Source organism: Bombus pyrosoma, linkage group LG14, assembly GCF_014825855.1.
Source record: "Bombus pyrosoma isolate SC7728 linkage group LG14, ASM1482585v1, whole genome shotgun sequence".
NCBI lineage: Eukaryota > Metazoa > Arthropoda > Insecta > Hymenoptera > Apidae > Bombus > Bombus pyrosoma.
In genome coordinates this window covers 1,018,206-1,032,754 of record NC_057783.1, presented here as the reverse complement: position 1 = coordinate 1,032,754, position 14,549 = coordinate 1,018,206, and the positions used below count along the sequence as shown (strand labels likewise).

Genomic DNA, 14,549 nt, shown 5'->3' with positions numbered 1-14,549 from the left:
GGAGAGAGGCGCTCAGAAATGACGATGGCAGAGGCAACGATACCGGCAACGACGACGATGCTTGATGAGCCAAAGCTCCAATTAACGAGCTGTGGGAGAACGCGCGCGTAGTAGGACGCCAGTCGACTCTACATCCGCCTCGCTGCACCAACGTGCCACCGCCAACCACCGCTTTCCGGGAACGTCCTCTTTTGCCTCGGCTACTCTCTGCAACTCGACGACTTTTCGACTCTCTCTCTCTCTCTCTCTCTCTCTCTTCTCTTTCAGAGAAACGAGTGCCAACGAAGAATAATTCGAGAAACAGAGGCAAGGAGAGATTGCTCGAAAGAAAGAAACGGCGAGGAGAAGGGAAAGACGAGAGACGGTCGGCGGAAGGAGGAAATTCGGGCAACTCGGTTAACTGCTAATTAATCCGCGTCACGTAGTCGAAGGGAATCTAATTTGTCTGCGAGAAAAGTCGGCCGAGTCGAATCGGTCGAACAAAGGAACACCGCGATCGAATCTCGCGTTTTCGAGCATCCGTCCGCCTCTCGCGATAGATCGCCGGGCCGCGAGGTCTCGTCACCCCGTCGAGGATTTAAAAATATAATCCGCAAAGCGCAGGCAGTTGAAGCGAGTAGACACGAGCTCGCAAGTTGTGCGCGTTTAAAGATCACGTCGATGAACGTCGGTGCCCCTTTAGGGCTTCGCAGCGAATCGCGCGCGCGCCGCGACGGCTCGAAAAGTTTCCTATTATCCCGTTCGTCGCCTCCCACCTCCGCGTTGCTCGAGGAAAACTTGCCAACCTTCTCGACGATGTCCATTAGGAGTTGAGCGAGTTTAGCGCGCCACTTAACGCGAGTGTAATATCGTTTCGAAAACGTTCTCGTCGTGACGACTCTCGAAAGATTCGACGACAAAGCCGACGGGGATGGCCGCAAGAGGCCTTCGACTTTCCACGGCCCGCGGCCCTCGATCGCTCGCGTTCCGCCTCCGGCTGCACTTAATCTTCGATTCTCTTTCAATTACCCGGCTTCGGGCGGTCGAGCGAACAATCCTTTCTAAGGCTGCGCCTTCTTTCCTCTCTCCGTCCGTCATCGACTTTGGAATTTACTGAAAAGCGCCGAGGTGTTCGATCGACGCGCTCGATCGGAAACAAGAAAACAAGAAAACAAGAAAACGGAAAACGAAGAGGGGAGGAAGAGGAACGTTGTTAAATCGCGAGAGTAGACGCGAAAAAAACGAGAGATAGGAGGCTGGACGAAGTTTGGCGAAGGAGGAACGAAAATAGGACGGAGGCGCGATCAAAGGGATCGAGAGAAGCAGCGCAAGCTGAGGAGAATACGGCTTAAAAATGATTTAATTTCGAGGCTCGTTTATCTCTCGGTCTCCAGTCCGCTCCTCCTTTCGCGAACAGATTCACGGAAGAAGCGGATGAAAATGAAGACGAGGATGAAAAAGGAGAGGCAATATAGTTTCGATAAAACGAGGACAGCGCGCGCAGTGTCGGTTCCGTGCTACGGAATTCTTAGGACTCGCGCGCCAACGTTCAACGAGCAGATTTTCTCGGCAAACGTAGCTGCCGCGCGCCGGCCTTTCATTTCGCGAAAGCAAGACGAAGTTCTTTGCTCGGGTAGCCCGCGGCTGCGAATCTCGTTTGCTCTCGGAGGAAATCTCGTCGCCGCGACGTACCGCCGCCTTTCCACTCGCCGTTTCGACTACTCGCCTTCCATCGCCGGTACCGACGGCGTCTAAAACATTTCGGATCGTCTCGAACGCGTATCGTACGCGCGATGAAATATTCGAATCACTTCGAACATGGTTCAGAGCCTGAAACTCTGGCTGGTCTCGATCGCCGATCACGAGACGTCGCGTCGTTTCGTTCTTCGTCCTCGCGAGCATTGTCGCTTCTTTCGCTCGTTTTCTGTAACTCGTCGATGCTCGGTCGCGAGTATTCGACACTGTCGCGCGACGATAAAAAGGAAGTACGACTGAATCCTCGAGGCCGATCGCCCTAGCGATCTCTCACACGCTGCAACTCGTGGAACACGTCCCGTCGCGTTTGTTTCAGGTGAAACCAGACACGGAAATGGTGTTCGAGCAGCACGGACTTTATTCGGTGATATCCAGTTTACGACTGCAATTGGAACCGGATCACATCGCCGGCGACAAAATAAACGTCAGGTAATTCCGCCCTGGACAATCTCCTCCCCACCCATCACCACCACCACCACCACCATCACCATCACCATCACTACCAACACTCACCAACACTCGTATCATCACCCGCCACTCTGCCATCACTGCCATCGCTATCATCATCAACAGCCCGACTCGTCCAGACCCGACGATTAATACGTCTCTATAAATTTTGTCGAAGATGCGAGGCGACCGTGGTATTGGACTCGATGTCGGACAAGCCACGCTTCGAGACGCGCACAACGGAAGTTTTCGGTAAGCTCTGCCTCGTTACGATCTCCGCGAGAATTCTCCGTTCGGCTAGTTGCAGGCGAAAATACGGCTGTCGCGATATGCGTACACACGTATGTGACAAGTAGCCACACGTATAACGGCTATAAACGTATATTTTATTTTCCAACATGTACATATCGTATAGATGCATTTGGTAACGCATATTTAATGACTAAATTGCGTGTGCGTAGTTCGTTACACGAATGGCAACGATTTTTACCCGAGGCGTAAATAAACTCGATATTGATACAACTCGTCCATTTTTATCGAAACAGAGTTCATTACCGCACTATCGTAATTATCGATTCCACCTTGTATATTTTAATTACGGCTATATCGAACTGTAATCGTTTTATCCTGTGTATAACGATCATAGCTACGCGTAGTAGGACGTTCTGACGGGATTAAGAGGCAATACGTAACATTAGGTTGTTCGAAAAGTGTCTCCTACAACGATGCATCTTTATACCATGAACATGAAACCTAATCTGTCGAACGTCGTGATCTTTATTTTGATAGAACGAAATGGATCGTACGTAATTCGATAAAATAATGCAAAACGAAAATCTCTAAGGCATTATTTCCTTATGAAACGAAAGAAACTTTTCGGACGACCTAATAGCAAAAGCGACGTTCGTAATCGTCGAACTTTGTAGAAATATCTGGACGAGCTCTCCGTCTTCGTGTCCTTTGATCTCGGAATTAAGAGTCTGGAACCGAGTGTGCAAAATATATTTTTCGACGCGCCGCTGAATTTTAGCGATTAATTTATACGAGCGCCGAGACGAAAAAGCTTGAAAATCGCAGTCTTAGATGGCTGTTACGTATATATAAATATATATATGGCGAGTATTCGCCTGTATTTTACCGCTGAATACGTCTTTTACGCGCGTATCTTCGCGTGAAACTAGCCTTCCGGTTTCCCTTTCTCGCGTCCCACAACGCGCCTTTCGTTCGCTTCTCGCCGGCCGCGTCCTCTTTCGAAAAATGGACGAACGAAGGAGAAGCGAGAACCGTCGAAACGACGGACGCGTTAATTAACGCGTGCCTGACGGCGCGAGAAACGATTACCTCGTTATTTCCGAGCGAAAGAGGCGCAACCCCGTAGAAAGCGAGAAGAAGAAGGGGAAGAGGAGGACGCGAGGAGTCACTTTCGCAGGAAATTAAGCATCGTTCGCGCGCTCTAACGAATTAAGGATGCTTTACGATCGTCGGTGTCCGTGGAACGGGCCTGCACCGGCCGCAAAGTCGGCCCGAGCTTCCCTCGAGAGGCGCGCGCTCGCCCCAACTACCAAAATTAAAACAATAATTTACGCTCGTTTACCTTTCGCCTCGGTTTCTCCTTTCTTTCTTGTTCAACGCGAGCGATCAATTCCATACATTAGGCTACGATTACGATCGATGTGGACGGTTCTGGCGGATTAAGCAAATAGAATAAAAAGTTGGCTGAGTTAACGAAGCCTCGATATTTGAAATTTTACCTTCGCATTAATTCCATCAAACTCGTTACGCGTGTACGCGGTGGCTGGCGAAAATACTCGAATATTTCTAGCAACTTTGGCGTATATATCGTAGGAAACATTTCGAAGTTTCCGAAACTTATGGAAACCTTTTACGAATACATCGTGTATTACGCGTACAGTATTTCGGATTTCATCGCCGTTGTAACGAGCTGCGAGTATCGTGGATATAACGTTGGAGTTTCGAACAAACTTGAAAATCTATATTAAAAGTAGGAATATTTAGTACAGTGACATTTTCGGCAATAATCCCGGATATTCCTCTTTCGAATGGAGGTTCCGCCGTGCTTGATTATTTTTGGCAGTGCCTGGGAACATTGGTCGGTCGGAAAATTCACGGTAATCAGAATCGTGGCCTTAGTTATGCTCGATCACGTCGAGCACGAATTCTACGATGACGGACGAAATCGCGTGGGTCGCCACGCTATTCGGAATGAAAATTAAAAGAGGTGGAAATAAAACATAATCGAGTGGAAGTAGCGTTCGTAGAGAACGATCGATCGCAAAGGGAATGGGAAATTTGGTCGCCGCCTCTCGGACGGGACGCCCGTGAAGGGTAAACGTCGGCCGAAATCGCCAAAGGGGACGGTAGCAGAAGCGAGAGAGCTTCGCGCAAAGGGAAAAGAGAAAGAGAGAGAATGACGAACGTCTCGACGAAATTGCTCTTAACGATCTTCGATTTTCTCGTTAGACCAAGTCGTTCTTGGAAGCGACGTACGTCGCGTTGCCGCATTTGCCGCTCTCGCTCTCGCCCTCGCTCTCGTTCCTCTCTACCCTTTGCATCCTCGCGACTCTGCTACCTACGAAATTCTCCTAGGCCGAAACTTTTCGAGAAGATCGAGGCTAAACGTCCAAGAACAAAGTTCCAATCGTGTCGGCTTAAAAACTTGAAATTTCCGCTTTGACGAACCTCGGTCGTAAATGTTGTTCTCTTCTCGCTTGCTTCTTCGAGTCTAGGTTTCCTTCGACTAATTGGCATGCATACTTTACCACTTGATGCGAAACACTTTGACACTTTCTTCTTAATACCAATGTTTCGTAGATCGAACTCGTTAAATTCGCTGAATACAAAAATTGCGTGTTCGCATGCCTATCGGGCGGTAGATCTAAAAAATCAACGGCTAAATTATCCGCCAGGAACTTTTCCACGTAAACAGCGGATGCCAAGGTGGATCGAATGGCGCGTGTATCGAAAAGTAGAGAAAAGTAGTGCGAACAGCTTCGAAGATATTTTCAGGCATCGGTTTAGCGTATATGATGATACTCTGTATTATTGGAAAATTGATCAGCAGGCTAAAACATATTTATTTACAAAGACCGTCGAGATTTTCGACGATGAAAACGAAACGCATCTTCTGCTAAATGTTTCAGTGGAAGGACACGGCAGCCTTGCAACGCCTTCCGTGTGCCTGACAGTAGCCAGCGCGCTACTTCTCCGATTACTGCCAACCTTGGTTTAGGAATAAGAGCGTGCGAACCGCGCGCGGCCGGCCGCGTTCGCGTCCACGAGACGCCAATTGCCACGCGCACGACTGCACTCCATCGAGTAGGAACGAAGAGAAGATGAGAAACACAAGGATGGAAGAAAGAGACGGATGGACGATCATAGCCAGCGATCAAACGCGAAATAATAGGGAAATATCGTTGGAACGCCGAATGAAAACACCGCAACGATCGAACAAACAGAGAATTGGAAGGCGGGTCGGAGCCGAAAAAATTCTGGTTCGCGGAGTTGGCGAGGGACGAGTATCGCTTGGCTACTTGGCCGATGGGTGATCGATCGGGGCACCGGGGTCGCCGCGAGGCAATCGCGGGGCAGTCGCGGGCCCGGGAGAACGCGCGCGCGGATTATCATCCCGTTGGACGGCACGCGACTCGAAAATACGATTTACGAGCCTGTAAGCGGATTAATTTGGACGATTCGACGTGCACGGGATAGCGTAAATATTTGTCTGGAGCGCGTAGGGAAGCGAGTCGGCGATTCTTTCGCGGCGATTCCGATAGAAATCCGCGACGAGCGAGAGCCGCGGCAGAGCGAGGCGTCTCGACCATCCACCCCGCGCATATCCGTGTTTCTCTCGCATGACGCGCATCCGCGTAGCACGCAACGATACCTACGTGTACTCGTTATACGGCTTCGAAGCTTTTAACTCCCGTTGTAATTCCGAAAAGTCGAGACGAGATCGGTCGCGCGGTTCTCGCTCTCCAACCAAGAACGAACGAACGAACGAACGAACGAACGAACGAACGAACGAGAAACCAACGGACTTCCGCTTCCCTTCGCGTCCGCGACTTCTCTCTTTGTGTCTGTATACTTTGTACATAGCTGCGACGCCTGCACGCGCGTACATCTGCCGTTATCTACGAAAATTAGATACACCTCGTCGAACGTTACGATAGAGAAGAGAAAACGTTGGATCGCGAACTTTATTCGTGCTTTCCGTAGAAACGTAGACAACGTGGCGCGGCGTTTTTCCAAAAACCAGATCCGTCGCTCGTTTCGAAACGAGCTACGATCGGGGCTGCGCAGTCGAACAACTCCCCGAAACTACCGAAAATCGGACAGAGATTACGTACTTGTGTGTATGGCCTAATGTATATACGTATACATAATATATATATATATATACATACATATATATATATTTCGCATATTTAGTAAATAAATCGTATTTCATTACAAAAGCGATTCTCAAGCCCGACACGTCCCGCCGAATACACCCTGGCTTGGTACTCCTCGGGCTAAATAATAATATCACCTTGCCCGCGATTCACTGGAAACCTCGATCCTGCTATACTGTACGATGGCTCGTTGGTGTTCGTTGCCTCTGGCCGGGCGTGTACCCACGGCCCATTATCTCCTGCCCATTTACGTGTACGCGAAACAGACGAGCGCGATTAGAAGATCTCAGCGTGTTCCGGTGGCTCGATCGGCTTTCGCCGTCGGACGTGGAGGATCTCCGGCTGTTCCAGTGGTCGAGAAAGAATTAATGGTCGTTCGTGCCACGGGACAATACGGGGCAGAGGACGCGCGGGGATCGTGCAAGGGGCGCCCCTTAACTCGATACCAGAAGGAAATTCTCGAGAGGATAAACGGTCGGTCGACGCGAACCGACGCGAGTCTCCCGGAAGACGATCGATGCTAATGGCCCGTGCCAGACCAGACGGCCTGCCTCGTCCTTTGAATATGTATCGACGCGTGCTCTCCCTTCGTCTTTCGTCGTTTCGCCTTTCTATTTTCACCTTTCCACGCAAACAACGACAGAGGTTTCTTCGTGCTCTCGCCTTCGACTATCGGAGTGCGCGCGATACCTCGCGATTCTCGCGACGACGCGACGACGTCCAAACGAGGAGGCGACGAGAGTGCCAACCATCGAATCCGATTACGAGCGGTTAGCATTCGGCGCCGGCTCGAATTTGCTCGATTTGTAAGCGAGCGAGTGTGTTGGACGTTCGTCGACGAGTCGAATTGGCGAAACGGGAGACGAGTTTGGCATCGAGGAGACCAGGGAATCGATGCGCGGCAATTATAACCGCGTCGTTGTCCCTTCTCCTTCCTTTCTCCTTTCTCTCTCATTCACTCTCTCTCTCTCTCTCTCTTCCTCGTTCCATTCTTCAAATATCCATTCTCTCTCTCTCTCTCTTTCAATTTACCTCTCTCGGACGGATCATTGACTTTTTGTTCGTCACGATACACCAAAAATACACGTATGACGCGTAACAGGGAGTGGGAGGAGGAGAAATAAAGTCGATATCTCTCGGTATTACGTAGTTGAGGCCAATGACCGGGAAACGGGGTCGCGATCTCTTAAGTCGTCCGCGAGATCCTTTTTTAAAGTATTCCACTGACCCGACCTTAAAACGAACTGGCTCCACGATTCCTCGTACTCGACCGAGCACGAAAGAACGGTTAGCGGCTAGTTACCCGAGGAAGCCAGCGATCGACGTCCAACGTTTCTTGGACACAGACACTTTTATTAAAATTATTATAATCTCGCGCGAGCACCCCAATAGATTCTTCGTTTCGATCGAAATTGAATCTCGAGTTGATCGATATTCCGCTCTCGTGGTCCTCCTCCTGTCTTGCCTTACCTTTAATTAACTTCTTCGCCGGAGCAGACTCGTTCCTCTCTTTTTCGTTTTGTTCCGGCGCGCCGCGACGTTCGCACGCCTCCGCGTTTCCACGCTGTCTTTCCCCTGCGACGACATAAATCTCAATTATTCCTTTCAACGTGTCGTTTATCTGCTCGTCGGTTTTTTATCCATGCCAAGTACGAGACGGCAACGCGGTACGTTTTCGCAGGTGCAAAGGCCAGGTTGCAGCAGCAGCAGCAGCAGCGAGAATCGACGATGTACTCTTGAAAGCTGCGAGCGGTCGCGAAACCTTCGCGATCGTTCGCCGTCTTCCATAATTTCTTCCATTTCTCCCAACATCCTGAATTATAAAATGTCGACCGGTCTTCTTACTCGCGCACCTGTGCTCCTGAAAAACCGCACTCGGATCGATCGGTTCTCCGACTACCGCCGATACCTTTCGGCTGCCTGCCAATCCGACTTTTAGACGCAACCTCTCGATTACCGCCAGTGGAACGTCATCGGCTGAGATACGATTCTCAGATGCGGCAGCCTGCTCGTAATTACGGTAAGAAACTTTTCTTCGCATTATCCGACGTTCCGACTTTCTCGTAACGTTCTCGTTTATCGAGATGTTCGAAAACGAAGAACCGCATGGCATACGGATGAATATTATCTACCTATTGACACCTGCGTGAAATTACCGTGTGTCCTTTGCAACATCATTATATCTTTCTTCTTCTTCTTCTCCTTTTATATCTTTCTTTCTCTCGTAGAAGAAAATTCTTCCAGTTATTCGTACACGGCGACTGACAAAAGTGTCGCACAACACATACCGCGCGGAATTTTCATCTGTTTATTGTACGTGTTACTTTGAGCATCCTGCGATATTAGCCCTTTGATCAGACGCCACTATATCGGTAAAATGTGAAATCGACGTAAAAACGTATACCTGTATGCGCGTAGAAACTACAAAATTCTTGCCATAAACGTATATTGGATAGAAGAAGATGAGTACACGGTATGAATAATGGTCTTAAACGTAGAATCGGCGTTTATTTTAAACGTTCAGTAAGCTGTAAAATTTCGACGACGACTTCATCATCTCTGACATCGTATACTTGCACTAAATATCTTGCAGTTTCTGTGTATATCTTGGATTTTATTTCAAAGTTTGCCGATACAGCCGCTATAGTCGTATAGATGCAATTTCAAAAAGCCTAGCACGACGCCATATGTTTATCGTGTACGTAAACATTTTCTACGGTAAATGTTGGAAGCGTTGGAATATCTCGATGAACAACTACAGGTAATTTCCCGTTTCAACTTTATGTTAAACTATTAAGAGCCCTCCTCTGGATCGAATCCGAGTGGAAAGTGGAATCGAAAGAGAAAAGTTTTAATTTTATTAAATTTACATCTGCAAGATAATTGTCCAGCAATTTATTAAAGAAGAATATGAGAAAGCGTAAAGCTTCAAGCTCTTCGGTTCTCGTGTCCTCTCTACAAACAACTTTATTTAATTAATCGAAACGCATTAGGATTTTTCGCGAAAGTAAAGATGCAAACAAAGGTAAATTCGACTCTCACTCGCTAAACTCTGTTCCGAAGGTCTCTTCCTCTTCGAGTTGGACTTCCTTTGCCGAGAGCTTAGACTCTGTTGCTATATACATCGTATCGTGTCTGTATCGCTGTTACCAACCTGATGAACAGGAAAGTTTGCACGGTGAAGGTAAGCGACGTAGAAAAATTGACAAAAAACAGCACAGATATCTAAATGCAAAAAGAATATACTAAGACAAGTGCGGAATACAAAAGAGTCACGCACACATACGATGCAGACTAGATGCGTGAAAGTAGTACGTTCCGTTTCGAGACAGAAGCGAAACGCTTGAACCGTTCGTCGACGAACAAGACCAATTTTATTTTCGTAGCCATGAATTTTCGATAACTACTTGGATATATGCAATTTAACGAACGCGCGATGTTCTCCATATCCATTTTGTTCGACGATTCCAGCGATACAAACGACTTTCGAGTCGTCATATTTGGTCGCTGACTAATAATAATAAGCCAACAAATTACAAGTCGTAAATTATAAATTTCGCTCTCGAATAGAATAATCATCGGATGATGTACGATTTATACAATTTATACAATTTCCTCGTGAAACTTCGTTTGTTTCGTTGCTTGTCGACTTTATCGATAACGGTAACTTTTAACTCGCGACTTGTACCTAAAAACTTGTCTAATAATATCAGCGTAGTTATACGAAACAGTTCTATGAGCAAGGCCGGTGCGTAAAGTATGTTAAAATTCGCGACAAACTGGACAGAAATAGGTGGTTAAGAATTTCCAAAGTAATTTAGAATTTGCAAACAGACGAAAGCTTGACAGCGCTGGAATTCCACAGTGGCACGTTGCACGGTAAGTGGTTCCTTTGGAAGAAATTTCTGCTTGCTCGATAAACGCATGGTGCTGGTCGCCGTAACGCCGTAAGTCGACTTTCCACGTTATTCTTTCGATCGTCGAAGAGGTAACGTCACAGCTCCCTAGTTCTTTTTCTTTTCTTTTTTTTCTTTCTGTCTCAAAGTATTAGACATCCTCGTTTCGCCATCCTCACGATAGATAGTTACATCGAAGTCGATCGCAGTAAAATTTCCATAGAAATTCCCTGGAACTCGTTCCTTTATCCGATCCGCCAAACTTTCGGCGTGAAATTTGAAGTACGGCACAGCCCGTGTCCGAGTTAATGGAAAGACAAAAATGCTCGATTAACAGAATTTCAGAATCACCTTTTTCACGTTGAATTGCTCGTATCGAAATGGAAATCAAGAAAATTCTCAGTTTATTTCAATATTTGAGAATACCATATTTTTATATTGTTTTTTTTTCTCATCAGATTCTTTAGTTGTCACGATGCACTGCAAGTATCGCTTAGAATCAATAGGATAAATCAAAGAGCTTTCTTTTCTTATGATCTTTATTATATATCAAAATATTTTGTACGTTTATGTAGTATATTCAATGGAATATAATGTCATTATATCCTGATATTGGTGATTTATTTATAATGAAAGGATTGTACAAATATAGACAGAAAAACGATGGTGGATTAACATGAACTAATCGCAATAACACGCTACAATTTAGACAACCCTCAACACTACGGATCCAACGTTCTCTCTCACGCGGACCACACTCTCTCGACAACGCTAGCAACACTATACTCTACAACGCAACTCGCGCTCTCTGACTTCTCGATTTATTCTCTCCGACTTCCAAACTAAAACTGACTTGCTCTCGCATCTCTTTTGTCTTTCCGCAGACCCAGCACGCACGTGTTCCGCGACCGTTCGCGGCCAAGGCCACGTAGGCCCTTTTTACAAAATTATACGATTGAAGAACGCCTCGGCTCTCGCGACATTGTATCGCTAACTCCTAGGCCTTATGTCCGCGATACTACATTTATAATTAGCAAGATAACTCTTGCGATGCTCGACAGCTTCGGCGTTCTGGATATCTTCGCTTACCTGTTTGGCTGTAGAATTCCCTAACCTTTTCCACGTTGAATTGCTCGTATCGAAATGGAAATCAAGAAAATTGTCAGTTTATTTCAATATTTGAGAATACCATATTTTTATATTGCTTTTTTCTCATCAGATTCTTTAGTTGTCACGATGCACTGCAAGTATCGTTTAGAATCAATAGGATAAATCAAAGAGCTTTCTTTTCTTATGATCTTTGTTATATATTAAAATATTTTGTACGTTTATAATTAGCAAGATGACTCTTGCGAAGCTCGACAGCTTCGGCGTTCTGGATATCTTCGCTTACCTGTTTGGCTGTAGAATTCCCCAACTTTTTTAACACACCTAAATTCGTAGAGACGTGTAAACGAATTAGCTTTTATTTCTAGTAATTCGATTTTCAAGTTACGATCCTTTTGAAAATTCCCTCTGCGCAAAACGTTTATCGTCTATAGAATTGTAATGACGTTTCCATTTTCCTGTTGCAAGACTAGAAATGAAAAGCAACGCTGTCGGAAGGCTGCAGACACACGGATTATAGAGACGAGAAGACAATGGAGAACGCGCGACATGCCACAAGCAACAATGCTCACTTTGCCATTCGCAAAACTACTAGCAGTTAGTTTAGATTTATTCGGCTGGAATTATTTCAAATAAATGTTGCCAAACGGAAGATAAAATATTCTAAAGGTAATATAATAGATATATTCAATGATTTCCTTCACTTTCCGTCGATCGTTCCTTCTTGGAAGCAAGTATGGTGGAAATTAGGAATAACTTGAATTAAAAATACGTTTAAGGCAATTTCGAGATATAATAATAAATGGAATAATATAAATATCTTATGTTCATTTAATATATTTTATTATTCTATCCTTTTTCTATTATTTCACTGCTTTATTATTATTTCGTTAGTATTATTAATACCAGCAATATTGTTCGAAGCAGAGCTGATTTTAAAGTCAGATTTTCCATATCAGTAATATTATTTTAAATCGTATTATTCGATATTACGTATTATTAATTGTGTATTATTTAACAATTTTATCCAATGATTAACCAGCAACTTCTTCTTTATATCAGTTTACGTTATAAGAATGGTATTACACGTTAGTTTATAATAAAAATTTGCAAGATTTCAGTAGTCTCGTATTTCAAATTCCTTACTTCATTCGCCAAATCTTATATCCGCCAACCCATATCTGATATATCTTCTATTCCGAACTCCGTATCACGACTCCGTTCCTTACAACGGACTTTCTCTGTTCTGCGTCTCACGCCCCGCGTTCCACATCCTCGTTTCATGATTAAAAATAACGCAAAGAGTATTTTTCGCATAAATTTCGTACAAGAAATCGTTGCTTCCCGCGGGCGAAATCCGCCGAATAAAATAAAATAAAAATTAAGCCCGCAAAATAAAATTCGTAGGTCACAAATTTCGAGCAAAACGAGCGACACGAGCGACGATAGAGATAGAGAGCGATAGTGCGCGACGAGGACGGGTGTATGTATAAATTAGTTCCACTTTATCTACTTTTGTGATTGTATTATCTTAACGAAGCACCCAGTCTTCTTCCTACATTCCGTTTAACTTCCGAAAGACACGAATAAAGGTTCACAAATTCTGCTCGATAGATGAAAACGTTAATGGGAACAGATGATGCTAATTAAACAATTCCTACTATCACTGAAGCATCAAAAATATTTATCTTCGAATAATATCGTTACGAAATGATTGTAGATATAGCTTGAAATTTTCTAAAACATATGAAATTAACGTTTCTCTTGTGTGTTACAGAATTAATTTCCCAGCAACATCAGAAAACTGCGACATGACGCAGAATCTTCACAACGTCAACAAAATTAACTGTGATTCGCACCAAGTAATGATAATTAGCCGTAATCCATCATATTCCATCTTTTGTAATTATGTCTAAGATTTACACATACGATTTTATTGTGACAGGCGCTATAGTTTATCAATACGCCAAATATTTCAAGGAACGTGACTATAAATGTATAGTAGTTTGAAAGAAATTCTCGTACGATAGTTATATTCGAAAACTAAGTATGATGCATCGATAAAGTTAGAATTAAGTATATATTAAGTTGTACAGACTAGTTGTGTAGATAAGTCACATAGGACAATTCATGTTCTGCGTAACATGGATGGATAAATGCGCGAATCACTATACGATTGAGAGTATTTACAAAGATTATTGTAGAATTTCAAAATTTAATCAATAAATAGATCTTATAAGGGGAATTCGAATGAAATATCATGCCTCTCGACTCTGTCCATCTCCAATCTTAATTTCTTCTCATTTTCACAAGTTAGAACAACTGAGAGAACAAAAATTCGGAAAACTTGCCACTTCCTATGTTGTCGCGTTCTTCCGATACAAAATCGCAAAATCGGATCAAATTTTCACGATTTCGGATCCGAGAAATTCCAGGGAAATGACGTCACTTCCAGGAATCGCCTCGATAGTTCCTGGAAAGTGACCTCGTTTCCAGGAATCGCCAGAATCGTGCCACCTCCTCCTGCTCCATCATGTTCTCCCGTTACAAAATCGTGAGATCGGACCAGAAATTTGGCCTTTCCAACGATTTTGGCACCGATTTCTCGGTACTACCTCCTGCTCCATCATATTCTTCTGATACAAAATCGGGAAGTCGGACCAAAAATTCGGTCGAAATCTCGAAAATTCGAATGTCATCATTTATCCTCCACTCTGTCTACCTCCAATCCTTCTTCCTTCTCATTTTCGCGAGCTAAAATAAATGAGATTTAAAAGATTCGGAAGAATTTCGTGAGCTTTCGTTCCTTTATGTTTCGTATGTTAATTTATGTTTAAAATATATATAGCCTAACGTACCGTTGTGGGCAAATTGTGGGAGAAATATACCTTTCCCATTTGAAAATATATTTTGCTGCCTTTGGTTGGTATATTTGGTGTTCTAGGATATAGGA

General features: G+C 44.7%; 1 protein-coding gene across 27 annotated transcripts in view; it reads left to right on the top strand.

Moving 5' to 3' along the window:
• LOC122575114 overlaps positions 1 to 13,841 on the top strand; it is a 151,342-nt gene extending 137,501 nt beyond the window's left edge. For 18 of the 27 annotated variants that reach the window (XM_043743612.1, XM_043743608.1, XM_043743622.1 and 15 more), the window contains 3 exons: positions 2,051 to 2,163; positions 2,360 to 2,433; positions 5,343 to 6,656. In XM_043743612.1, coding sequence (XP_043599547.1) covers positions 2,051 to 2,163; positions 2,360 to 2,433; positions 5,343 to 5,431 — 276 coding nt within the window. In that variant the 3' untranslated portion in view covers positions 5,432 to 6,656. Of the gene's footprint in view, positions 1 to 267; positions 2,164 to 2,359; positions 2,434 to 5,342; positions 6,657 to 8,274; positions 10,473 to 12,064; positions 12,266 to 13,373 lie in introns of those variants that run through there. The other 9 variants (XM_043743628.1, XM_043743629.1, XM_043743630.1 and 6 more) reach the window with 9 other exon arrangements.
• The last annotated feature ends 708 nt before the right edge of the window (positions 13,842 to 14,549 follow it).